We start from the raw sequence: 25337 nt of genomic DNA on the forward strand, positions 1-25337 counted from the left end.
ATGGTGCTTTGACTGTAGATGGGCTGCAGGGTCTCGGAGGAGGCCTCAAGTCACTTCAGGTATACAATTCCCCCTGCTGGAGGTCATAGAAACTTCTCTTTCACTTGCTTTTTCTGCTATGATCATTGCATCTTGCACAAGCGCACACCAGCGCAGCAAAGAACCACGTGCACTGCTCTGTATGGATATTATGGGATGCCGACGGTGTTGTTAGGCAGGGAAAAGTGGAGGGAGGCGGGGGGAGGGGGCCAAGCGGTGATAGTTATGGAGGGGCTGTGCGTGAGAGGTGGAAGGAAGATGGCTGAGATGCCAGGAGGAGGAGGAAGTTGCACATAGCCTTCACGCAACAGTAAAAGAACACGGACACACACGTGTAGGCCTTGTTGCGATGTGATGTGCGTGTACAGTGAGATATAGCATAAGAAGGCCTATCAGTGCGTTTAAACACATACACATCCAATTATCCTTCAATGCATTCAATTCAATGCAAGATTTTGGATTCAATGCCGGCGTCACAGTGAGTAAATTTATATCACAGCCTTTCTCATTTGCGGCTCCATTAAAGTAACCTGATAAGAAGCCCTATGTGAAGGCGGAACAACACACTGAGCAATCAAAATCCAATATCACTATTGCCAAGATCCGCATCACACAGTAATAAACAATTGATTACAAATTGAAGCTGCATGCAGTAGTTATAGTAAAACAGTCATTGGACACTTCATTCAATCTAATGCAAGCTATGTGACAAATTCTGCCCCTTTCACATTGCCTTTAGAAGTTGGCCTTTTTACATCTTTTTAATGTTCTGTATAAAATGTACCAAGCAGGGATGACCCAGCAATGTTGCTTTTGAAGTGGTAGTCCCTTTCACTAGTAAAAGCTGGCATTTCCCTGGCTGTTTTCCATTGTTGCTGTTTTGTATAAACAGCACTGGCATGGAATATGATTCGGCAATTTTCAGGCTTTGGAGTTAAATGTGCCTTTCACACTGTCTGTAAAAGTATGCATTTTTACGCCCTTTATGCATAAATGGCGTTATGCATAAATGGCACCGCAACAGAATGGGAGTCTAATGTTGACACAGCAATTTTCTACCTTCTGAGGTAGGAACCCCTTTCACACTGCCGATAAAAGGCATCTTCTTACTGTTCTGTATAAATGGCACCAACGGAATGGGGGCACACAGTGATACTGGCAGTTTCCTACCTTTACAGGTAGTAGCCCCTTTTAAAGTGCCTGTAAAAGCCAGCATTTTCCTGGCTTTGTGGCTGTTCTGTTTAAACGGCACTGACACAGAATGAGGGTGCAAGTCGACCTGGCAATTTTACAGCTTCTGAGGTACCCCCTTTCACAATGCCTGTAAAAGTCAGCATCTTCCGAGGTTCTTTAGCACTGTTCTGTATAAATGGCATCAACACAGAGAGGGGGTCCAAAGTCATCCAGGCTGTTTTCCAGGTTCTGAGGTAGTAGATCCATACTGCCTGTAAATGCTGTAATTTACTTGTCTTTTATGTATAAACGGCACAGACAGAATAGGGGTTCAAAGGCGACCTGACAATATTCTGGCTATGGAGGTAGTAGTCTCTTTCACACTTCCTGGAAATGCCGACATATTTCTGGTTGTTCTTTGCCGGCATTCTGCATAAATGGCACCAAAGAAGACTGTGTCAAAAATAGACTGGGCAATTTTCCATGTCGCTGTGTGAAAGCCTGTGAAAGACTATATATAGTAACTTAGTCTTTATAAATAATGATATAGAGCGAAAGGTGCAGTAACATTTTCTTTATTTTGTGTCCTGCGTCCTCAAATAGGATATATGGATCACCGCAGAGGGCCCATTGGCAGAATTTGCGCCTGCATTACACCTGGTTTGACGCTTTTACCCATGCTTCCTGTCCCACGTTGGAAAAGCGTCATGTGCTGCAACTTTAGTCCTTGAAGGAAACACACTTTTTTGTGATTTGTTTGAAGTCCATGCACATGAGTTTTTGCAGTGCATAGACTTGTTGACCATGGCACTGGCAGCCGTCTGGTGCAGTTGTGGAGACATCAGCGACAGTTTGTGGACACCCCGTTGGACTTTTTTGGACCACACACTTTCATACATGTTGTAATGCATGATTTGTGAATCAGATGCTAGTCAGCACTATTATGGTCTGAAGGGTTTAGGCCCATCTATCCTATCTTGTCCTTTTACATGTAGTATGTTATGGGCTGTATGCTACTAGTACTACTACTACAACTACTGCTATTGCTGCTTGTATTATGGTCTGGCGAGGTTTATGGGAGGGGGGGGCGTCACCATGACAATGAGGTGGCTAGCTCTGAGGCCTGTGTGCATGCAATGAGGCCTGCGTGCATGCATGTCTAGGAGTGGTAGTGTGCGTGTAAGCGCGTGCATGTCAGCCAGCGTGCACGTTGGAAGGGGGTGGGGGCAGTGTGAGTATTATGGTCTGTCCGTTGCGAGGTAACTATGCAGAGTCCTGTGTGGGAGGGGAGGGGGGATTATTATGGGATGTCTGCCCCCTTTGTGTGTTTGTGAGGATGTTAGCTAAGCTGTGAGGCTGGGACAGATGGGAAAAAGGGGAGTGTGTTTTTAGGTTTTAAATGAATGAACCCTAAATTGAGTTGCTGGACTACACACACTAGTTTCCAAGTTATTAAGGTAAGATTTTCTTTTTTCTTTGACTAAATGAGGCGCTTGTGTCACTCTTTTGTGTACATATTCTAATTAGCCAACTTGTTTGAGTGCGACCAATTATAAACAACGAAGATATAATGCTAGCCAGGGCAATAAATGGCATTTTAAAACGTACTTATTTATGTTTTCCACTAGCCGCCCCCTCCCTTTCTGGTCACCCTCGGTCCACTCTCTCCAGCAGTCCCACGTCATTTTCCCTCCTCCCTCGTCGACCGAGGAGCCAGCTTTAGGGGGGATTAATAATCCCAGCGAGGAACACTGGAGAAATGTCAGTCAGCGAGGATGACAGGGACAACTTCGGGGACGCCGAGGAGCACTCACTCCTCCACGGTAAGATCCACCGGCCCCTCACCGCTTCTTGTTGTGTTGACCGGAGCTAGCCTTCAAAGCGATGCTAACATTAGCTCTAGCTAACCGGGGGAGTTGTCGCCATGTTAGTTAAGATAACTTCACGTGCAGGTGTCCTCCTTCCTTGTTTACCTTTTCAGGGACTAATAGCGGTAACTGTCAAAGTTTCATCAAAATAGGCGGTCAAGTTGTTTTTAACGCAGTATTTTTTTTTTGTTTTTGTACCACATTACGCGCACACGCCAATGCGTGAGAGCGTGCACGCGGATTTGGACGCGCACTGTACTGAGCACGCGCGCGCCCTCCCTTTCCTTCTATCGCGCCTGCAGGGCGCTCCCCACTGCGCATGCGCTGCAATCATAACGCGACAGGAGAAGTGTTAGGTGGTAGTAGAAATTAGTACAAATAACCAGCAAAATTAAGTAGAGCTACCACATCAACAATCATGCTTAAAAGTAAGTAAGCACTTGGATTTAAATTGATTTAAAGTACAAAAAGTAGTTTAATGTGTTGTCTCGTAGTACAAATAACCATCTCTCGCTCTCTCTCTCTCTCTCTCTCTCTCTCTCTCTCTCTCTCTCTCTATATATCTATATATATATGTGTGTTAGTCAAAGTAGAACTACCACATCAACGACCATACTTAAAAAGCACTTGCTTTTAAATGTAACATATATACTAAAAGTAAAAATACAGGTCTGACCCTGCAATTTTCCACCTTCTGAGATAGTAGCCCCTTTCACACTGCCTGTAAAATGCATCTTTTTACTATCACTGTTTTGTATAAACGGCACCAACAGAATAGGGGCACAAAGTCATCCCAGCATCATATGCATTATTATTTCTTCATAAGTGAAATGTAGAAAGAAAATATATTTAAGTGCACTTAAAAGTATTTGAAAATGGTCACATTCCACTGCTGCAAGTGTGAGAAGTGCGAGTGTCACCCGCAGACGACAACGAGGCGGAGGACGTCATGTCTGACATGGAGGAGGTGCCCAAGTCAAAGAAGAAGAAGAAAGCCAAGAAGAGCAGCCGAGACAGCAGAAGCAACAAGAGGCTAAGAGCCATCAGGGAGGCGAGTTTGCTTTCACATGACTCATGCTGCACCCTGCACATGGCAACGTCTTCAAATATAGTCACATTAGCTACTTATTACAGTATAGTAACGGCAATAATTGCACAATTATAACTCAATTACAGCTCAAGGTCATGCTCATTCTGTGCCTACACACGCAAATGATGGAAGTTTGCTGTCAATCTCCTACAGACAGGCAGTACCAGTACACTAATGATTATAATTTTTCTTTCCAGCGGGTACTCCTGCACAGTCTAGGGCAGGGATGTCCAAATGTTTTGCACTGAGGGCAGCATACTGAAAAATCAAAGGATGCGGATTATAGCTTTTTGCTCTCTTTTCCCATTTTTGTTGTTTTTTTTCTAATAGTATTTTTAAGATGTGCCACGGGGCAATAAAAAAATGAGCTGCGGGCAGCAAATGACCTCTTGGTCACATGTTGGACATCCCTGGTCTAAGGAGATTCACTGTATTCAGCTGTTGTTCAATGGGCCACATTTTTAGACAGCTAAGGATCAGGAGACTGGACATTTTCTTTCACTATTCACCTTTTTTGCATATAATGTCATTTTGTTGTATATAATGTCAATGGAAGTCTTTACCAAACCTTCAAACTTTTACTTCACCAAATTGTAGTCATTAGTTAAGACAAAGAAGCGCAAATCAAATATCTTGTCTTCTCGTATGGAGTGCTTTGCTGTTTTTAAGGAGTCTGCTGCAAAGACACGAGTCAAAGATCGTCCATATGATGCTCCTGTATACTGTATATGCTATTCACATAACCAGGATTTGCAGCTGAGCTCCCCAGAGCACCTGATCGGAGTGGAGGCAGCCGAGCGGGATGAGGGAGGTCTGCGCTCGGAGAGTGACGGAAGTGATTATGCTCCAGGGAGGAAAAAGAAGAAACGCTCCAGCTCGACCAAAGAGAAGAAGAAAGGAAGCACGGCATCAGAGAAAGGGGGCTCAAAGAGCAAACGGAAAGATCCGGAACCGGAAGATGACGATGAGGACGACGATGACTGCCAAGTAAATGGGAACTCTAAAACAAGAAGGAGCGCTGTTAATTCGTACAGGGATAACCTTTCTACCCTTGTCTACCTCAGCCGAAAAGCTCCTCACAGATGCTGGAGGCCTGGGGGATGAAAGATATCGACCATGTCTTTACTCAGGAAGACTACAACTCCCTCACCAACTATAAGGCCTTCAGCCAGTTTGTCAGGTAAGGAAACTTTCATATAAATCTGTCATATGGAAAAGTCAGACATGCTGTGTATTTTTTTGTGTAAGCTAACTCTTCTACTCCTGAACCACTGCATACAAAAGGGTGAACATTTGTCAAAACATGCACCCTTACGGTGTTGCGTGTGCTATTATTTTTCAGACAAATACACCATATGGTGGCGCTGTTATTAAACCTCAAAGTTGGACTCCATAAGTCAGATTGACTTGAAATTTGTTACACAACTCAGTGCACTCTACAAAACACCCGCTGCATTTACGATGTTTAGACGAATCACCAAAAAATTTGGTACGCACCTTTAAGGGACTGGCAGGCACATGTCTGATTAATTTGAGCAATATTGGTTGAAAAACGTGGCCGCCAGCGAGCAGAATGTCTTTGCAGGGTTGCGGGCCAGACTTTGCAACTAATTATCCAGAAGTTATTAACCACTGACCTGTCACTGATTTGTCTAATGATTGTAAAACTTAGAGGATATTTATGTTATATCACATTTGTTGTCGCTCTTAGGCCCTTGATTGCAGCCAAGAACCCCAAAATTGCTGTTTCCAAGATGATGACTTTAATGATGGCCAAGTGGAGAGAATTTAGCACAAACAACCCCCTTAAGGTATTACACTTAATTGATTAGAATGAAGGGTAAATGGAGAAGCACTCGTCTGCAAAGTTCTTGAATCTTCCCTGCAGGGCTCCGCCACGGCAAATGCAGCTCTGGCAGCCGCCAATGTGGCTGCAGCTGTGGAGCACATGGTAGTGGCTGGGACAGACGGAGGGGTGGACGTTGGTACTCCTGCCGCCGCTCCCACGACAACACCTGCTGCTTTGGGGGCGCCGCCTCCAGCACCACCTCTTCGCAAGGCTAAGACCAAAGAGGGCAAAGGTAAGTAAAATGTTAGGTTAGAAAACATCTGGTTTGTATTTGCTTGAAGTTGTCTCTTTATTTTCACCTCAGGCCCTAATGCTCGTAAAAAGTCCAAGTCTTCATCTAAAGCACCACCAAAGCCCAAACCCAAGAAGGTGGCTCCGCTCAAAATTAAACTAGGAGGCTTGAACAGCAAGAGGAAGCGCTCTTCCGTAAGATGTTTGCCACCAAATTGTTTTGTGTTCATGTAATTTGCTCATAATTTTGCAAAAATGTGTTCCCGCTCTCTAATCAGAGCGACGAGGACGAGCCAGATGCGGACAGTGACTTTGACGAAACTACTTTCTCCGTGTCAGAGGGCTCCAACCGCACCAGCCGCAGCAAGAAGAAGTCCAAGAGTGCAAAGAAGAAGAAGAAAGGTGTGGCCTCTTTTTCCATTTGGACCTCACTTCTGGACCACTGAACCCACTAACTTCCCTTGTCTTTTTCAGTTGAGACAGAGGATGGTGATGGTTACGAAACTGACCACCAGGACTACTGTGAGGTGTGCCAGCAGGGAGGAGAGATCATTCTGTGCGACACCTGTCCCAGGGCTTATCACATGGTCTGTTTGGACCCTGACATGGAGAAGGCACCCGAGGGCAAGTGGAGCTGTCCACACTGTGTGAGTACAGTCATCTTGGCTCGATTCATCCACTGACAGTATCTCACAAAAGTCAGTACAGCCCTCACATTTCAGCATGCATTTTATTATATCTTCTTAAGGGATACTAGAGATAGTAAACATGGATATACTTTAGAGTAGTCCGTTTACAGCTTGTGGAGCAGTTTAGATTTACTATACACTGAAAATAAGTCAACACAGAGCCATTATTGTCTAAATAGCTGATAACACAAATACATCTCACAGTGATCATGTCTAAATTGTGAATATTTAGTGTGAGCACCATTGTTATCTAGCACTGCCTTAACCTTCTTGAGCATAGAATTCATCAGAGCTGCACAGGTTATTACTGGAATCCTCTCCCACTCCTCCATGATGTGATCACTGGTGGAGCTGGTAGACATTAGACACCTTGTCCTCCACCTTCCCTCCTTGTTTCAAATGCTCAATTGGGTTCAGGTCTGGAACTTGGCCACTCCATCACCTTGACTTTCCTCTGCAAGGCACTTGTCATCTGGGGTGTGTGTTGGCGCCTTTTATCATGTTGGACAACTGCCATGTAGCCCAGTTTTCCATGCGAGGGTAATTTGGCGTGATTTAAATAAGTTAAATTGAATTTAATTTCATGCTTTGCTCACAATGTCACAGTACATGTTGGAATTTACATTTCCCTCAACAAACTGCAGCACTCACGCAGCCCCAGACCATAATTCTTGACTGTATGCAAGACACAATTATCTTGCTGCTCACTTGTGTTGCCAGCTGTTTGTACAATAATGGTTGAGTGTTGACCCACTTTCAGTGGATCGTAAATCTATACAAGCTGTACAGCCACTTCTCTAAATTGTATACAAGTTTACTTTGTTATACTCCTAGCATTGTCCCTTGAGACGACATGCTGTATTAAAAATAGTTGCTGAAATGTGAGAAGTGTCCTCACTTTTGGGAGATGTAGTAAATGACAGCATTTGTTATTGCACTACTGTCACAGTCTTGCTAACCCTTTCCCCCTTACCCTCTGCCCATGATTGTGACACCAGGAGAAGGAGGGGATCCAGTGGGAGGCCAGAGAAGATCTGTCCGACGCCGAAGTGGAAGACGAGGACGACAGGCAGGACGATGGTGCTGAGGAAGAGGACGACCACCACATTGAGTACTGCAGAGTGTGCAAGGATGGAGGAGAGCTGCTCTGCTGTGATACTTGCCCCTCATCTTATCACATCCACTGTCTCAACCCACCTCTCCCTGAAATCCCCAACGGCGAGTGGATCTGTCCCCGCTGCAAGTGTCCACAAATGAAGGGTAAAGTCCAGAAGGTTATAACATGGCGTTGGGGAGAGCTGCCAGCACCCATGCCTGTCCCCCGGCCTGCTGACCTACCTGCTGATGCTCCTGACCCGCCACCGCTGGTTGGCCGCAGGGAGAGAGAGTTCTTTGTCAAATGGTGCAACCTGTCCTACTGGCACTGCTCCTGGGTGCTAGAGTTGCAGGTAAATGTCTGATTCTGCCAACATTGCATACATTAATCATGGCAGAATAAATCAAGTCTCACATGTGGTCACCAGCTGGAGCTCAACTGCCAGGTGATGTTCCGCAACTACCAGAGGAAGACCGACATGGATGAGCCGCCTCCGGTGGATTTTGGAGGTGAGGGCGATGACGACAAGAGCACAAAGAGGAAGAACAAGGACCCGCTCTTTGTCCATATGGAGGCAGAGTTCTACCGCTATGGAGTAAAAATGGAGTGGCTGATGATACACCGCATTCTCAACCACAGGTATAGTCAAAATGTAGATTGATAATAAATGCAAAAGTCCCTTTTTATTGTATTGTTGCAACTTTTTCCTATCAATGTGAATGCATATTGTTGCAATTGTGACACGAGCTAGTGTGATACATTAGCATTTAAATTGCTTTTTAAAAGCTGCAATTGTTTTTGGCTAGTGAATAATTTACATAACTGAACCATTCCTGAATATTTGGGTATCTTGGTAGGCGTCTTACAAATCCAATTTATTATTATTATTATTATGATTATTATTATAAATATGAAAAATAAAAATGTATTACTTGCTTGTAATTGTTAAGTGAATAGAAACAGAACTATTTGTTGTTTTTTAATTTCTCAAGTCATCAGTTTTAATTTCATCAGGATCGTATGCGCTCTAGTAAGCATTTAATTATCTAGTGTTATGTCATTAAATTATCGCACACATAAAAATATGGATACTATAACTTATTTAGAGGCCAATCTGTTCGTCGGTTGATGTTTTAATGTGATATCTCCATGCCAGTGTTGACAAAAAGGGAAATGTGCACTACCTGATCAAGTGGCGAGATCTGCCCTACGATCAGTCAACGTGGGAGAGCGAAGACATGGACATCCCGGAGTTTGACACCTACAAGCAGACTTACTGGAATCACAGGTGTGCTAAGGAACACATACGTCACACATGTCCTCTCTTAATTTGTATGTGTTCAGTTTCTTATAGTCAGACAAGGGGTTTTTTTTACATGTTTTGAGTCTTTCAACTATCAACTGTCCCCTTTTTAACACTCATTTTTTAACCTAGAGAGTTGATGATTGGCGATGAGGGCAGACCTGGTAAGAAGCTGAAAAAGCCAGTCAAAGTCAAGAAGACGGAGCGTCCACCTGCGAATCCAGTTGTAGACGTGAGTATTCCACTTATCTGTCAAACAGCTTTCACCAGCCGCATTAGGTACATGTGCCCAATTCAATGAAAAATTCTGCCTCTTATAAAAGAGTTGTTTTTTATTGTCAGCGTTACTATAACACTATGCAACAATTATTTAACACATTATATATGTGTTTAACTTTTTTAGCAGGATGAGCAAAAAATCACAGGTCCCCATTACAAGGTCCCCCATAGGTGCTTGAAATGCTTGAAAATTGTTAAATTTTATTGCTCTGTCACCCTGTTGTCATTCAAAAAGTGGATGAAGTTTGGATGAAGTTTGCATAAAGTATTGCGTAAAGTATTTTGAAGCCCTTGAAATTGTAACTACTTTTTCCATAACAAATAGTTGTTCCAATAGTCTAAAAATAATAATGCAAAAATAATCAAGTAAAGCTTAATCCCATGAAGCTGAAATACTGTAAGTCTTAGCTCATCTTTGAAGTGCTGGAATGTTGTGAATTTGACCTATAATAGCAGTATGGACCCTAAAAATAAGAGTGTATCAAACTTGAGCATTATTTATTTATTGATATTGAATATGAAGTGTTGTGATGTGAAGAATCAGGAAAGACAACATTACAGAAAGACACTAATCCTCCTTTTTGTTTCCCCTTGTAGCCCACCAGCAAGTTTGACCGTCAGCCTGACTACTTGGACAGCACAGGAGGAACTCTTCACCCCTATCAGCTCGAGGGTTTGAACTGGCTCAGGTTTTCTTGGGCTCAGGCCACCGACACCATCCTTGCCGATGAGATGGGCTTAGGCAAGACTGTCCAGACTGCTGTCTTCCTCTACTCACTGTACAAAGAGGTGAAGGGCGCAATCACCAGTTTTTAAGTTCTATTGTGTCCTGTCTGCATTCGTCTGTGAGTCAGTGTCAATTGTAGGGTGAATCAAGCCATTTGACATAAAGCAACATTGCCCATTTAAAGGGGATGGGCTCTAAGGAAGGAGCTCTATTCTAAAGGCAGGGCAAGACATTTGGTTGCACCTCTCTTGTGTGTGTCAAATTTAAAATGTGGACCCCATCCTTGTTTTCCCTCAGGGTCACTCCAAAGGTCCTTTCCTTGTCAGTGCACCCCTGTCCACCATCATCAACTGGGAGAGAGAATTTGAGATGTGGGCGCCGGACATGTATGTGGTCACATACGTTGGAGACAAGGACAGCAGGGCTGTCATCCGAGAGAACGAGTTCTCTTTCGAAGGGAATGCTATCCGAGGTGGGAAGAAGGCATCCAAGATGAAGGTGAGAAAGATACGGTGACGCATTTCAAATTATGGCTCGTAACATTAAAAGTTGTCTCTTCGGTTTCTGATGTTGGCACTGCAGAAAGACTCAACAGTCAAGTTCCATGTCCTGCTGACATCCTATGAGCTAATAACTATTGACCAGGCTGTGCTGGGCTCCATTGAATGGGCTTGTCTGGTGGTGGATGAGGCGCACAGGCTCAAGAACAACCAGTCCAAGGTGTTTTACTAATTTACAGCTCCTATATTTACCTCTGCCATAGAGGTAGTGATTCATTGCTATTTGTTTATTTACTAGTTAGCAGAATTGGGCAAAACCAGTAAGGAATGGGTCAAGGATGAGAGGCGCATTAGCAACACTTACCGTACGGTCACATTTTAACATCAGCATCATGCTAAGTCAGCCTATTTGCTGAAGAAAAACAAAATGATCAAACTTACATCTCTCATGTTGGTAACTGACTAATGGATAGTTGACAGCGCTCCAGGTTTGATGTGTGGATGTGTAGTAAAGCCTGCTTTTTTTTCCTCAAGTTTGGTGGTCATAAACAGACTTTTGGGACACACATTGCTGTTAGAACATCATTAAAAAGCTCATTTTGTATAAAAGGGGACCTTTTAAGTGTTGCAGATATTTTCTGCGTGTTTATAAAAGTATTCGTGAGGTCTCATTCAATTCAATTTTGACTCAGTTATAGCATTTTTTGTCAGCTGCAACTTGGCAACTTCCCCACTAGGTTGTGCTCCTACACTTTGTGTTATTATCGACTTGCATTGAAAAGCATGAGAAATGTCAGATAGGATACATCTAATTGAATTCACTGAGTCCTTTCCTCACCAGTTCTTCCGAGTGTTGAACAACTACCCACTGCAACACAAGCTGCTCCTGACCGGCACTCCTCTTCAGAACAACCTGGAGGAGCTCTTCCACTTGCTTAATTTCCTGACTCCGGAGAGATTCAAGTCAGCATAAATCTCTGAGATTTTTTTGTTGCATGTTTGGCTCACCTTGTTTGTTTGGCTCAACTTGTTTTCCTTACTTCTGCAGCAACTTGGAAGGCTTCCTTGAGGAGTTTGCCGACATCGCCAAAGAGGACCAGATCAAGAAGCTCCATGACATGCTGGGACCGCACATGCTTAGGAGGCTGAAGGCGGACGTCTTCAAACACATGCCATCCAAGACGGAGCTCATTGTCAGAGTGGAGCTTAGCCCCATGCAGAAGTAAGTGATAAAAGCAATGAAATTGTCTTTTATTTCACTTATTCTAAGTTATTCCTGTTTGAATTTAGGAAATACTACAAGTTTATTCTAACACGAAATTTTGAGGCCTTGAACACTCGCGGAGGAGGAAACCAAGTCTCTCTGCTCAACGTGGTGATGGACCTGAAAAAGTGCTGCAATCATCCATACCTCTTTCCTGCTGCTGCTACAGTACGATTCACATCTTTATCCATTTTTATGTACTCACGTACTGCATGTTTAATTGTAAATAGTCATCATGTGGTCTTTTTTCACCATAGGAGGCACCAAAACTTCCAAACGGCATGTATGAGGGCATGTCTCTGACAAAGGCGTCTGGCAAGCTGATGCTCCTGCAGAAGATGATGAAGAAGCTTAAGGAGGGAGGGCACAGGGTTTTGGTTTTTTCCCAGATGACCAAAATGCTGGACCTGCTGGAGGACTTCCTGGAAAACGAGGGCTACAAATATGAAAGAATCGATGGAGGAGTGACGGGCAACATGCGGCAGGAGGCCATCGACCGCTTTAATGGTGACCCATGATATGGTGCAGTTCCTAGGCTTTTATGTTGTTAACCCATATGTTGATCTTCAATCCAACAGCTCCTGGTGCTCCCCAGTTTGCGTTCCTCCTTTCAACTAGAGCAGGAGGTTTGGGCATCAATCTTGCATCTGCAGACACTGTTATCATCTATGACTCCGACTGGAACCCTCACAATGACATCCAGGTATGACCCACGCCCATTGTTCAAGTAATTTATCAAACTTCGTAGCCCTTTTCATTGGCCGAGATGGATTTAATTACATTTGGGTTAAGATACAAGAAGTATGCATACAGTGCATCTGGAAAGTATTCAGTGTGTCACTTTTTCCACATTTTGTTATGTTATAGCTAGGGATGTCCAATATTGGCTTTTTTTGCCGATATCCGATATGCCGATGTCCCAACGGTCAATTTCCGATTCTGATATCAACCGCCACCGCTACCACATATCTCCTCTTGTGGAATTAAGACATATCTACCAGAGATCTACTGGTTTCTCTGGGGGGAAAAAATTAAATACTAATTTAATAAGTGTCTCTTTAATAGAAAAGCTGCAACACTACTTGTTTACCTTTGAGTAAGGTCTCTGCAGCAGAAGCAATCCTCCACCATTCTCCCATCAGTGAAAGATGTTTTGTTTTGCTCCAATATGCATACAATCTTTAGTGAAGACTCATTTGCACGTTGCTGTGCTGTAAATTAATTTACTATGAATGTTCATACTGGGCGCTACAATTTAAGAGCGTGTAAGACACAACGGTTTGGCACTGGATTCTGGAAAAAAGTAATGGAAAAAATTATTAGACCACCCTTGTTTCTTCAGTTTATTGATCCATCCATTTTTAATTTTAATTATATATATATATATATATATATATATATATATATATATATATATATATATATATATATATATATATATATATAACAAAATATACTTGAGAATCACTTGATTCTGGTGCAAGCTTATCTAAATAAAGCGCAGTGACACATTTTTATGATATTTTGAATTGTTTTCAAACTTATTAACACGATCAGTTACATGTCGCGGAAATCCTGTAAGTATTCAGTGTTTGCCATCAAGCTGAAAATTAAAGCCATCACCTGACCTCATTTTTTCAATTTAATTAAAACAAAAGTTCTCATGATTTTTTGTAAATGTATTAAATAATAAAGAACTAACAAATCAAATGTGCATAAGTATTCACAGCATTTGCCATAAAGCTGAAAATTGAGGTCAGGTGATGATGACATGTGATACAACAAAATGTGGAAAAAGTGAAGCGGTGTGAATACTTTCTGGATCCACTGTACATTCTAAGATAGGCATTTTTTTCTATTTTAATGAATAATAGATGGCTTTTAATGCAAAAATACAGACATATCCAAAAGGTTGTTCTTCCAAATTGGGATTGTTATGCGTTTGTGTCTGCACCCTGAAAGCCATTGTAGCTGTATGTTTTTCAAATTGATGTTTGTCTGTCGCACACAAGTTAACTACTGTTGCTATGAAGACATAAAAACCATCAAGTACTTAAACGCCTTAACATTTTTTATGACAAAGGTGCAATACGAAGGTGATATATTTCATAATATTTTTGCTTATAACGTAAGTGTAAAAAGAAGTTAACCACTGTAATAACAACAAAACAGTCTACCCTAACTTTGATTGCAAGTGACAATACATATGGTGACAACTTTTTGTGCATGTTCTCTGTGTACGTTGTAGGCATTCAGCAGAGCTCACCGTATTGGTCAGAACAGAAAGGTGATGATCTATCGTTTTGTGACCAAAGCGTCTGTTGAGGAGAGGATCACACAGGTGGGTAACACAGGAGCGCATGGATGGGGAGAAAAGGTCATAATTTTCTGTTCAAGCTTTTAACTGCTGGTTTGTCTCCAATCTCATTAGGTAGCAAAGAAGAAGATGATGCTCACCCACTTAGTGGTGCGACCTGGGCTTGGTTCCAAGACGGGGTCCATGTCCAAGCAGGAACTTGACGATATTCTCAAATTTGGAACCGAGGAGCTGTTCAAGGATGAGGTTGGAGAAGGTTGGTGACGGTTCAAGATCTTGTAGTGTTTCAAGTGATAGAACAGTGTCACCCCAGAAGGCATGCATATGAGCCGTCATTGTATTGCATTATACAGGTTTACCTAATGTTGTGGCCAATGAGTGTTTTTGATACTTATATACTGTACGTCACTACATTCTCATTGGATCTGTCCTGCTTACTAGGGGACAACAAGGAGGATGACAGCAGTGTGATTCACTACGATGACCAGGCCATCGATCGCTTGCTGGATAGGAACCAGGACGCCACAGACGACACAGAGCTTCAGAGCATGAATGAATACCTCAGTTCCTTCAAAGTGGCTCAATACGTGGTCAAAGACGAGGACGATGAGGTAAAAAGCGTCTGAAGAACTGAAAACGAGATGGTGCCTGTTACCAACTGAGACGCTGTTTTCTTGAAGGAGGAGGAAGTGGAGAGGGAGGTGATCAAGCAGGAGGAAAGCGTGGACCCTGACTACTGGGAGAAGCTGCTTCGCCATCACTATGAGCAGCAGCAGGAAGATCTGGCCCGCAATTTGGGCAAAGGCAAAAGAACACGAAAGCCAGTCAATTACAACGACGGCTCGCAGGAGGACCGAGGTATAAGACAGGGTACAGAACATTATATAATGCAACCTCTTCTTTCTGTCTGTGCTGTGCTGTGTTGTCATTTGTGTTTATACGTGCATTGCATGCTTTATGTCAATGACTTTCTGCTTACTATTTGTATTGTCCTAGTTAAACCGAGTTGAGAACACAGTAGGTAAATTTGCTAAAATTACAATCTTTCAGATGCATGTTTTTTTCTATTCCGGAGTTGATTGACGAAGCTCTGTTGGTTTTGATGCACTTTCATCCTGATGATTAGATTCTGTCCAAGAGTTAATGAAGTGTGTTCCTCATTCCTTCAGACTGGCAAGAGGATCAATCCGACAACCAGTCTGATTACTCGGTGGCGTCAGAGGAGGGTGACGAAGACTTTGATGAGCGTTCTGAAGGTACACTTAAACTCATTGCTGCTCTTCTGGGGCCCTGTGTTGAATTTGGCCTTCAGCTGACTCTTGTTCTATGTTGAGGCGTTATCAAAGTACAGTGGAACCTTAAAGGCCAAAAACACTGCATTCAACCCCTTATTCGTTTGCATTTAGAAATAAATACCATAGGAAACAATGGATTTTGATAAAGAATCTGTTCCAGGGTCAAATTGTTGTCATCATAAATGTATTAACTGTGCAATTTGTAAGTAACTTTGTAACATTCTTAATGTAATAAAGTGTTAACTGCTGTATTATAAACCTGAAGTAGAAGTAGGCTTGCTAGGGGACCAGTAGACATCATCTATCAAACTTTTTAACATTTTTAACTGTAATTCAAGTGTAAAAATAAGTTAAATGTAACGCCTGTGTAGGAACACAACACTCTACTCGTGATTAATCATTTGATAATATGTGACAAAGTGACTGTTGTGCAGAGGGACAGTTGGTATGTGTGCTAACTGTGCACTGTACATTCCGTTTTTATTATTGATGTCCACTTATTTTGGCTTTAGCCATTAAATGTGTGTACAAATTGTGATGCTATTTCAAAGTTTAATTTCTGGTTGTACGGCCATCATCATGCTTTTCCTGTCTGAAATCACTGGTACACTTCTATGGTGGATGTCACAAAAAATCCAAACAAAAAGCAAAACACATGTTAGATGCTCACTGAGCTAAGTTTCTAGTTTTAGAGGCATATTTTTCCCAAAAAGTTTCCAAATTGTAAAACCTTTTGAAGTTCCACTGTAGTTTCCTATTAAGAATGAATAAAAAAAAAAAATAACAAAAGGCTGCAGTTCTTTCCCTGACTAACAAACCTCCAAATCACCCACTTACCCCTGCAGCTCTGTATTCGGAGTCGGACGACTGCAACGCCGGCTATGGGTTCGGCGTGAAAAAAAGCAGAATGTGTTCGTGCATGTTTTGTCTCTTAAGACAGAAGAGAAAGTGAATTTGTTCATTGTAACTAGTTTGTTTCCAGATACACTTTTTAAACTACCTTTTCTACCTGTTTCAGTTCATTGTCATGTCTACCATAACTGTTCTTTCCATAAATTATGAATCTCACTGTTACTGGAATTGCATTAAATGACACTACTTTCAGTTGTAAACGTTCTGAAAGCATGTTTGCTCCAAGAGGTATATAAGTAAAAAGTATGAAGAGAGCAAGAGAGAGAGAGAAAGAGAGGCACCTTCAGCAAGAGGGTGCCATTTTCTCGCGGAAGTGCTTACAGAGCCGCCCCGGTACAATGAACACATCAAGTTCCAGTTTGAACATTTCACCGTTAACATATTTTAAGCTGGTTTAGATGACAGTGCTTGTCTCACCACAGCTAACGCCCGCAGACCTAATCGCAAAGGCTTAAGGAACGACAGGGACAAGCCCCTACCTCCGTTATTGGCCAGAGTGGGAGGGAACATTGAGGTGAGGCTTATTGCACCCATTTTACTGGTTTTTAATAGCTTCTTTCCCTGCAGCTCTGAGATATTTTCTATTTTACCTACTAGGTCCTGGGCTTCAACGCACGGCAGAGGAAGGCCTTCCTGAATGCTGTGATGCGGTATGGGATGCCTCCGCAGGATGCATTCACCAACCAGTGGCTGGTGCGGGATCTTCGAGGGAAGTCAGAAAAGGAATTTAAGTGAGGAGGAAATAATTTCTCATTTCTACCCATCACATTACCATCAAAATATATACCTGCTTTGCAAACACTCAGACTTTATTAGGTATACCTCCTTCACTATGGATCCAAATCAAGAGCTGTTTTATGTCTCACTCATTGACTGAGTTTGTCTTGTGTCCACCCACCGTCCAGCATGACCCAGAGTTGACTGTATGACCATATTCTTGCAATTGCATTATATTAAAATTGTTTTTTAATTGAAACTTTCTTAGAACTAGATTGTATTTTTTAAATCACCATTTTATTTCAAAATTAATATAAATATGAATGGAAAGAATGATTTACTTATTTTCTTACTTACAAAAAAACGACAAAACCCCCCACAATTTTTCAATTTTTTCTTTTAGGTCATGTATTTTATTGCTCTTTTAATTTTTTTTCTTTGCTGATTTTCAACTGTAACAAGAGGTGGCTCACCTTTATGTTTTTGACACATTGTTCACAGGGCTTACGTGTCTCTCTTCATGAGGCACCTGTGCGAACCGGGAGCTGACGGAGCTGAGACCTTTGCAGATGGTGTCCCCCGCGAGGGACTGTCTAGGCAGCACGTGCTCACTCGCATCGGTGTCATGTCCCTCATAAGGAAAAAGGTAAGGATTTCACATACTTATCTGGGTCCACTGCTTTGTATGAGACATACAGTATCTAATTAGAATCACGATATAAAATCATCATCAGTGATCAAATGATGGCCGTATTGATTGACAGGTGCAGGAGTTTGAGCATGTGAATGGTCAGTGGTCCATGCCGTGGATGGCAGAACTAGAGGAGAACAAAAGGGCTGCAGCTTTGGCTGCCGGTGAAGATCCTAAGACTCCTTCAACTGGGACCCCTGCGGATACACAACCTAACACTCCTGTGCCAGGTAAATATTGTTAAATTGATACCTCTCTGACAGTGTCAACCATAAGTGAGTGTTAATACCTTTTGTAAAAGCCAAATTTTGGATACAGCTCTTGCATTGGATGTCATTCTGTGCTCACTGATGCAGATACACATTGTTCATGTCTGACTTTATTTTTTAAACAGAGGATCTTTCAAGATCAGAGGACAGAGAGGACTTCAGGAAGGATGCAGAGGAAGCCAAAGGAGCCAGGAAGACAGACGATCCAGAGGTAATTCTGCATTTGTGTGTCCTTTCTTGACTGTGATGTTATTGTAAACTGATCATTACTTCTTTTGCTCTAGATTATTGAAATCCCAGACGAGTCAGACAAGTCGCCGGCCTCCGAAAACAAAGACTGCTCTCCTGCGAGGAAGGAGGACAAAGAGAAGGAAGCGCGAGGCGAGGAGGAAGGGAATGAAGCTGATGACCTGAGCAAGACGTCACAGATGTTAGATGCTGCTGAGGTGAAGGGTGAAGCGGCAGAGGGGAAAGCAGATGTAGAGGAGCGGTCGAAAGGTGCTGCAGGTGGGTTTTCTTCTTAAATCATTTGTTTTGTTTTTGCTGTCTATTTGACTGATTGTTGTGGTTTCAGCAGAAGAGACAAAAGATGAGAAGATGGATACATCAACAGAGAAAGGTGCATACGCTCACATTTTGGTTACCTATGAGGGGGTTGTACTATTCTAAACTACAGTAAACTACATTCACAAAAATACACATATTGTTCATTGAATACCTCTGATGGGGTTGATTAAACGTGAGCATTAGGAATCTTTGATACAGCCTGTGTATTGGATTCAATTAGATGCTGCATGTGTCCCTTTTATATCTACAGTCAAACCTGTCTTAGCGGCCACCTTTATAGAACGGCCACCTGCCTATAGCAGCCACAGAACACGGTTAAGGTTAAACAAGCCCCACTACATAGCTGTCCCGGCAATGCCTGTAAGAAATGACACCGTTTATTTCCTGGTGTGCACTGGTCAATACTGTAATGCCGCTTGTTGTGGGGAAGGAGAGACTCACGTCGCCGATGCACTTTAATCGCTTTATTAACAGCGGAGAACACTGCAGGACTTTACATCCACGCCAACATAAACACACTTCCCAACTCTCTCGAAACTCACAGCTCGCACTGAGCCTTGCTCTCCTGCTCGGGACGCCCACCGTCACTTCCCGTCACTTCCTGATGAACTAAAGCTGTAAAAAGTAAAATATTAAAAAGAAGCATAAGACATTACTAGCACAGCTTTGTTCTGTGGGTTGTGGATATAGTCTATCAGTTAATATTAAGCCTCTACCTTCCTTTTAATAAGTAAAAACCTTGGCTATGATTGCACTACATTGTCATGTAGACCTACAAAGTACACTTGGAAGAATAAGAGGTGAATAAATGTATTGTAACTGATGTGAAACTGATGAGGGGTAGGATTAAATAAGCTTTGCTTCTTCCTACTCCTTTTTGGACATGCAAATTGTGAATTGTACTATGTGATGTGCTACTGTTTGATTCATATGCATGTTCAGGATGAATTAAAACCATGACCCATGAACCATGATAATAACAAGCCTAGTAGTGCTGTTTTATCTGTTTTAACTTTTATCCGCAGTCCGCAGTGCCCTCTACTGGTCAACATTATTTTTTTTTCCCCCTTTTTTTTTTCTTTTTTTTCCTCTACTGGTCAACATTCAAACTGGACGCCAACCTGTCCATAGAGGCCATCTGTCTATAGCGGCCACTTTTGCAGACTCCCTCTAGTGGCCGCTATAGACAAGTTTGACTGTATTTGTGTTTTTCCCATAGATCAAAAAGATGACAAAGACAGCATGAAATCGGACGAATCCAGCAAACTTCAGAATGGAGAGAATGGTAGAGAAGGAGCAGCAGCTTTGTCCATGGTGAATGTCAGTGAAGAGAAGAGAAAAGCCAGCAAGCAGAGGTTCATGTTCAACATTGCAGATGGAGGCTTCACAGGTTGGTAAACATACATACACACACGTATGTTTTCTCTTTTTATTTTTAGGCTCTCATGCCCTTTTCCTCTTGTTTTGCAGAGCTTCACTCCCTGTGGCAGAATGAAGAAAGGGCAGCCACCGTCACTAAGAAGACCTTTGAAATTTGGCACCGTCGCCATGACTACTGGCTCCTAGCTGGCATCATACAGTATCCGTTTTTGTTTTTCATACAAAACTTAGCAATTGCACCTGTGTTTGTTTTTATCCTGACAATGCTGCACCACTTCTGTTTGAATTTCAGCTGCTGAAAGGCCAATCTGCGTATCTTAGAAAGTTTAAAGTGACTTTTTAATTGTGTTCTAACCATAATATGTGTCCCTAGAGGCTGTTTATGGGCATCTAATGTGAGAAAAATTCATCATTTTTTTTCTCACTTGTTTGCTCCACCTTTGAGAGAGGTGGTGCTCAAATGGCCGCTCCTGAAGTTGTGGCTTTTCATGACGCCATGACTTCCTTTATCGTGGACACGATACCGCTTCTGACCCACTCCAAGCTCGCTGAGCGCACCTCTTCAATGAAGAAAGCTTTTTAAAAAACAGTAATAATAATTAGGCTTTGCTACACATCTTAATGTAAAGCCCGGTGCCTGTTAACTGTCCGTCTGTCAGCTACAGACGTGGGAGCTGTAAGTTTGGTCATTTTGTTTTTCTTCAGCGAGTAGGCCAGCGTAGCATGATGTTGCTGTTAAAATGTTACTGTAATGTTAGCACTTTATCTCATATAGCAATGTTTTGCTAACGTTTGTCTCCTCCTGTCCCACTCCTTAATGTTTTGTTGTTGTATGTGATATTTGACATGTAATATGTTGGACAACTGCAGAGATACAGTGTATATGTAAAAAGTAGGTAAAGTGCACAGTAGTGAGACAGGTGTGGGCTCATTAGCATTAAAAAGACACGCAAAATGGTGTGTTCAGATTCCGGCTTACTAAAAGCACTTTTAAACTGACTAAATTTCAGCATCAATGCTCGATTTTGGCCCAGACACTTTCAATACACTATTGTGGGACCTCCGAGACTTAAAATTGTCAAAGAGCAACCTAGGCCACTGTACATCTCATATAAGTAGTTGTAGACTTGACCATGATGCCTCTCAGACATGGCTACGCTCGATGGCAAGATGTCCAGAACGATGTAAGGTTCGCCATCCTCAACGAGCCCTTCAAAGGCGAGATGAGCCGGGGAAACTTCCTGGAGATCAAGAACAAGTTCCTGGCACGCAGATTCAAGGTGAACTAAATGCAAAAGTTATGTCGTGTGAAATTCTGCCTGCATTTGCCTGCTTGTCTCACATGCCAATCGTTGCCTTTTTATTAGTTACTAGAGCAGGCATTGGTCATCGAGGAGCAGCTCCGCCGGGCGGCCTATCTCAACATGACGGAGGACCCGGCACATCCCTCCATGGCCCTTAACACTCGCTTCAGTGAGGTGGAGTGTCTGGCCGAGTCTCACCAGCATCTCAGCAAGGAGTCCATGTCTGGAAACAAGCCTGCCAACGCAGTGCTGCATAAAGGTAAAAGACGGCATTGCCATGGCAACACTGTTTGTTTTTTTGTAACTTGTCCACTTTATGGGAACTATAAAAACTGTTCATAATTGAAAATTTTAGTCACCTTGTTAGTAAGCTTGTATTCTTCCTGTATTCTTGCTGTAGCTTGTGTTTCTGGTTAATTCCTTCTTTCGGCACGGTTTGATTTTATTGTCATTTGCCATCTTTTTAGGAACAGTTCCTGACATCATGGTCTTATCGTGGTCTTAATGCCAGTCATTATCGCAGCACCACTGATTAGTCATCATGTGCCCATTTGAATTATTACATGCAGCAGCAAAGATTACCATTCGAGCATGTTTACATATTTATACTAGCACATAACACATGGCAAGTAAACAATATTTATTTGTAAAAAAAAAAAAAAAAAAATTAAGTTCAAATGTAAGTTTGTCTCCTAAGCCTATTTTTATTTCTAACCTGTTAAATGTCTAATCAAGGAAAATATAGAATATATATATATATATACACACCATATATGTGTGTGTGTGTGTGTGTGTGTGTGTGTGTGTGTGTGTGTGTATGTGTGTGTGTGTGTGTGTGTGTATATATATAATATATATATATAAGAGGTGTGTATTTATATTCAGGGTTGTCTTGTGTTCGCATCTCTAAATTTAGGAAGTACCTTTTCTCATCATCCATTTTGTTTCGACACCTTGCAGTTCTCAAACAGCTGGAGGAGCTGCTAAGTGACATGAAGGCCGACGTCACACGCCTCCCTGCGACCATCGCCAGGATACCGCCGGTTGCCGTGCGGCTGCAAATGTCCGAAAGGAATATCCTCAGCCGTCTCGCCAGCCGTGGGCCCGAGGTGACCGGCCAGAACCAGTCGCAGAGTATCCAGCAGATGCAGGTTTCACGCTGAGGCAAGAACTTTTCACTACAGTGTAGCAGACTCCCTCATGCCCCACTTGAAACACCTTGTACAGCACAGGTTAGTCTTCTTCGGTCTCACACACACACACAAAAACCCAAAGGAACATCAACTGTGTTGTGAGACATTCAGAAGTCAATACAGGAAGTCAACAGATGTGACATTCATGGCATCATGGACAAACTGTACCAGGTTTATGTGTATTTAAATATACACTATACGCGGAAGATGCTGAGAGCATCCTGGATCTTCATTACAATTTTTTGGACTATTGACAGTGGGTGGAGGATTCACAGGATTATCTGGCTCATTTTCACACAAAGGAATCGTGAACTTTTAAGCAGTTTTCCTTTTACAAGTGTCATGTAATGTTCTCACCTGAATGTGTGTCTTTCCTGTATTTCTGTCTCTTGTATGTACAGTACGTACAGTACTGTGCAAATGTCATTGGCAACCATTCGTTTTGGTGTTTTTAAGGGTACAGCAAATAAGAGTGTAACTAATAGGACAGCTACAAGTGTTAGCTTTAGAAGAGGCTTGTTACTGCTGTTGCTCAAACGTAAGGGGACGTGTCATGCTAAGTAATTGCAACAGGAAGCAATTATAAAAAGTCATAACTAGGGACTAATATTGTCAAAGGTATGAGAAAATCACACTGAATGTTTTGAACCCTTGTTTCTATAACAGTGTTTACCAGCTTCACTTTCCTAAGCTGGTGTCCTGTTGTATTTCTTTAGCCAGCAAACTACGTGAGATTGAATCAACTGTGCTGGTTGCAGCCAAGTAGTGCACTCCATTTTGACTCAGTTGCACCAAATTTAAGGTTTTTTGTTGTACTTTTGCACAGTACTGTATGTATGTATTGTATGTATATACTGTATGTATGTATGAAACAGGTCATATTTGGTGGACAAGGCTGTTACTCTCTCTTAGTCTTGTCCTATTATTGTTGCTTCCATCCCTTAAACTCCTACGTATGTGACATCACCTTAACTGGCCTGGGATCAGCTCAAACGCCAACAAAGTGCACCTCAACATTCCTCCAGTCGCTACACCTGAAGCTCATGTATTTTACTCAAAAAACAAAGAAAAAAAAGGTACACATGGTGTGGGCAGTTGTGAGACATGTTGGCAATCTTAACTTAAATTTATTTCTGTATGTGTGTCATTGTTGTTATTATTATTATTATTATTATTATTATGACTGCCTTTTTGTTTTTACCAACTGTTTTGTTTTCAGTGGGCCACAATAAAAGGGCAACCATTTTTTCCCAGCGTATTAGATTCTCTTTTATGGATCACCATTTTTTTGTTTTGTATGCACAACAGTGTTCATCCCTATTTACATTTTAAAGCAGTAGCTGGAAGACCTGCAAATGTAATGGGGTACACCTCTTATATTTATTGGCGTATTGAGCTGAGTATAAGACAACCATGAGTATAAGATGACTCATCTTTTTCAAGATCTATTTATCTTGATTCTGTCTTTGATGATTCTGCTTCATTGATCACCATTATCTTGAATTTTTTTTTTTTGCCGAGCGAGTTTCGTGTGGTGGCTGCATCTTTCCAAGTCATTGTGTGTGAGTGATGGGAATAAACTCACTTGGGGAGAAGTCGTTTGGCGCCACCTGTTCATTTACTGTCATTTGAAGCGTCTGTGTAGGCTCTCAGTCGTACAGGAGTTGTCCATCGAGGAAAAGGCTTCTTGAGACGTCATCTGTACTTCTGTGTAGAAGGTGTCGGACGTTTCGCTCCTCATCCGAAGAGCTTCGTCAGCAAACTAATAAGTGCTGGTAGCTTAGGCCTTAAATACAGTAAGAGTGGGCGGAATTGGTGTGCCAACACCCTCCTCCTATTGGTTCGTTACACTAAGCCTGGGCGGAGCAGTGGTATAATCCTATCCTGTTATTCACACCTACGATAAAAGGGAAGTGTCGCTCCCTGAATTGGGTATGAACGACTCTGATACTGGCTTGTTAGCATCTATTGTTCTGGCTCGGCCCTGCCTTCACCTCATTTGCAAGACTAAGAGCTGTGGGTTTAGGTCTCAGTAACCTGCTGAACACAGGGTCCAAATTAAACCTCAAACCACCATTCCGATTCAATGATGGGTTCTGTTGTTTGACAAAAATAGCTTCCTTTACTCCTCTTTCAAACCATCTGTTTTCTTTGGCCAAAATCTTTACCTCGCTGTCCTGAAAAGAGTGATTGGTAGCTTTCAGGTGTAGATGTACTGCTGATTGAGGACCACTAGTAAACTGTAAAGATGAGGAATACAAAGAGCACTACATTGGGGAAACTAAGCAAATGCTCCAAAAAAGGCTTTATCAACATCGCAGGGACAATGCTAGTGGTCCTCAATCAGCAGTACATCTACACCTGAAAGCTACCAATCACTCTTTTCAGGACAGCGAGGTAAAGATTTTGGCCAAAGAAAACAGATGGTTTGAAAGAGGAGTAAAGGAAGCTATTTTTGTTAAAAACAACAGAACCCATCATTGAATCGGAATGGTGGTTTGAGGTTTAATTTGGACCCTGTGTTCAGCAGGTTACTGAGACCTAAACCCACAGCTCTTAGTCTTGCAAATGAGGTGAAGGCAGG

The 25337-nt window shown here is 42.3% G+C and overlaps 1 protein-coding gene across 4 annotated transcripts; it reads left to right on the plus strand.

Annotated features, from left to right (window-relative positions):
- The first annotated feature begins 2504 nt into the window (after positions 1–2504).
- On the plus strand, positions 2505–24001 carry chd4b (chromodomain helicase DNA binding protein 4b). 4 transcript variants are annotated; one of them, XM_054782161.1, is made up of 39 exons: positions 2505–2669; positions 2841–3035; positions 4007–4131; positions 4918–5157; positions 5235–5350; positions 5882–5981; positions 6059–6251; positions 6324–6445; positions 6529–6652; positions 6725–6897; positions 7938–8387; positions 8463–8674; positions 9192–9323; positions 9471–9570; positions 10215–10406; positions 10642–10842; positions 10927–11064; positions 11686–11807; positions 11893–12066; positions 12135–12276; positions 12366–12615; positions 12687–12811; positions 14357–14449; positions 14540–14681; positions 14867–15036; positions 15106–15295; positions 15595–15681; positions 17055–17146; positions 17230–17363; positions 17851–17995; positions 18114–18270; positions 18435–18520; positions 18594–18816; positions 18884–18928; positions 20096–20266; positions 20347–20455; positions 21404–21536; positions 21624–21819; positions 22521–24001. In XM_054782161.1, exons 2-39 carry the CDS (start codon positions 2972–2974, stop codon positions 22721–22723), a joined length of 5871 nt encoding a protein of 1956 aa, XP_054638136.1. In that variant the 5' UTR covers positions 2505–2669; positions 2841–2971; the 3' UTR covers positions 22724–24001. The 4 variants fall into 4 exon arrangements, with proteins under 4 accessions (XP_054638136.1, XP_054638137.1, XP_054638138.1 ...); XM_054782162.1 differs by having other exon boundaries at positions 18887–18928; XM_054782163.1 differs by having other exon boundaries at positions 15106–15283.
- Positions 24002–25337: the final 1336 nt, after the last annotated feature.

The sequence above is a fragment of the Dunckerocampus dactyliophorus genome, chromosome 7, assembly GCF_027744805.1.
Source record: "Dunckerocampus dactyliophorus isolate RoL2022-P2 chromosome 7, RoL_Ddac_1.1, whole genome shotgun sequence".
Lineage (NCBI taxonomy): Eukaryota > Metazoa > Chordata > Actinopteri > Syngnathiformes > Syngnathidae > Dunckerocampus > Dunckerocampus dactyliophorus.

Coding starts and splice junctions, on each gene's coding strand:
- chd4b (XM_054782161.1), top strand. CDS start 2,972: ATGTCAGTCAGCGAGGATGACAGGGACAACTTCGGGGACGCCGAGGAG. Junction 15,296..15,594: donor GGACCGAGGTATAAGACAGG/GTACAGAACATT, acceptor TCATTCCTTCAG/ACTGGCAAGAGGATCAATCC. Junction 17,364..17,850: donor AAGTCAGAAAAGGAATTTAA/GTGAGGAGGAAA, acceptor CATTGTTCACAG/GGCTTACGTGTCTCTCTTCA.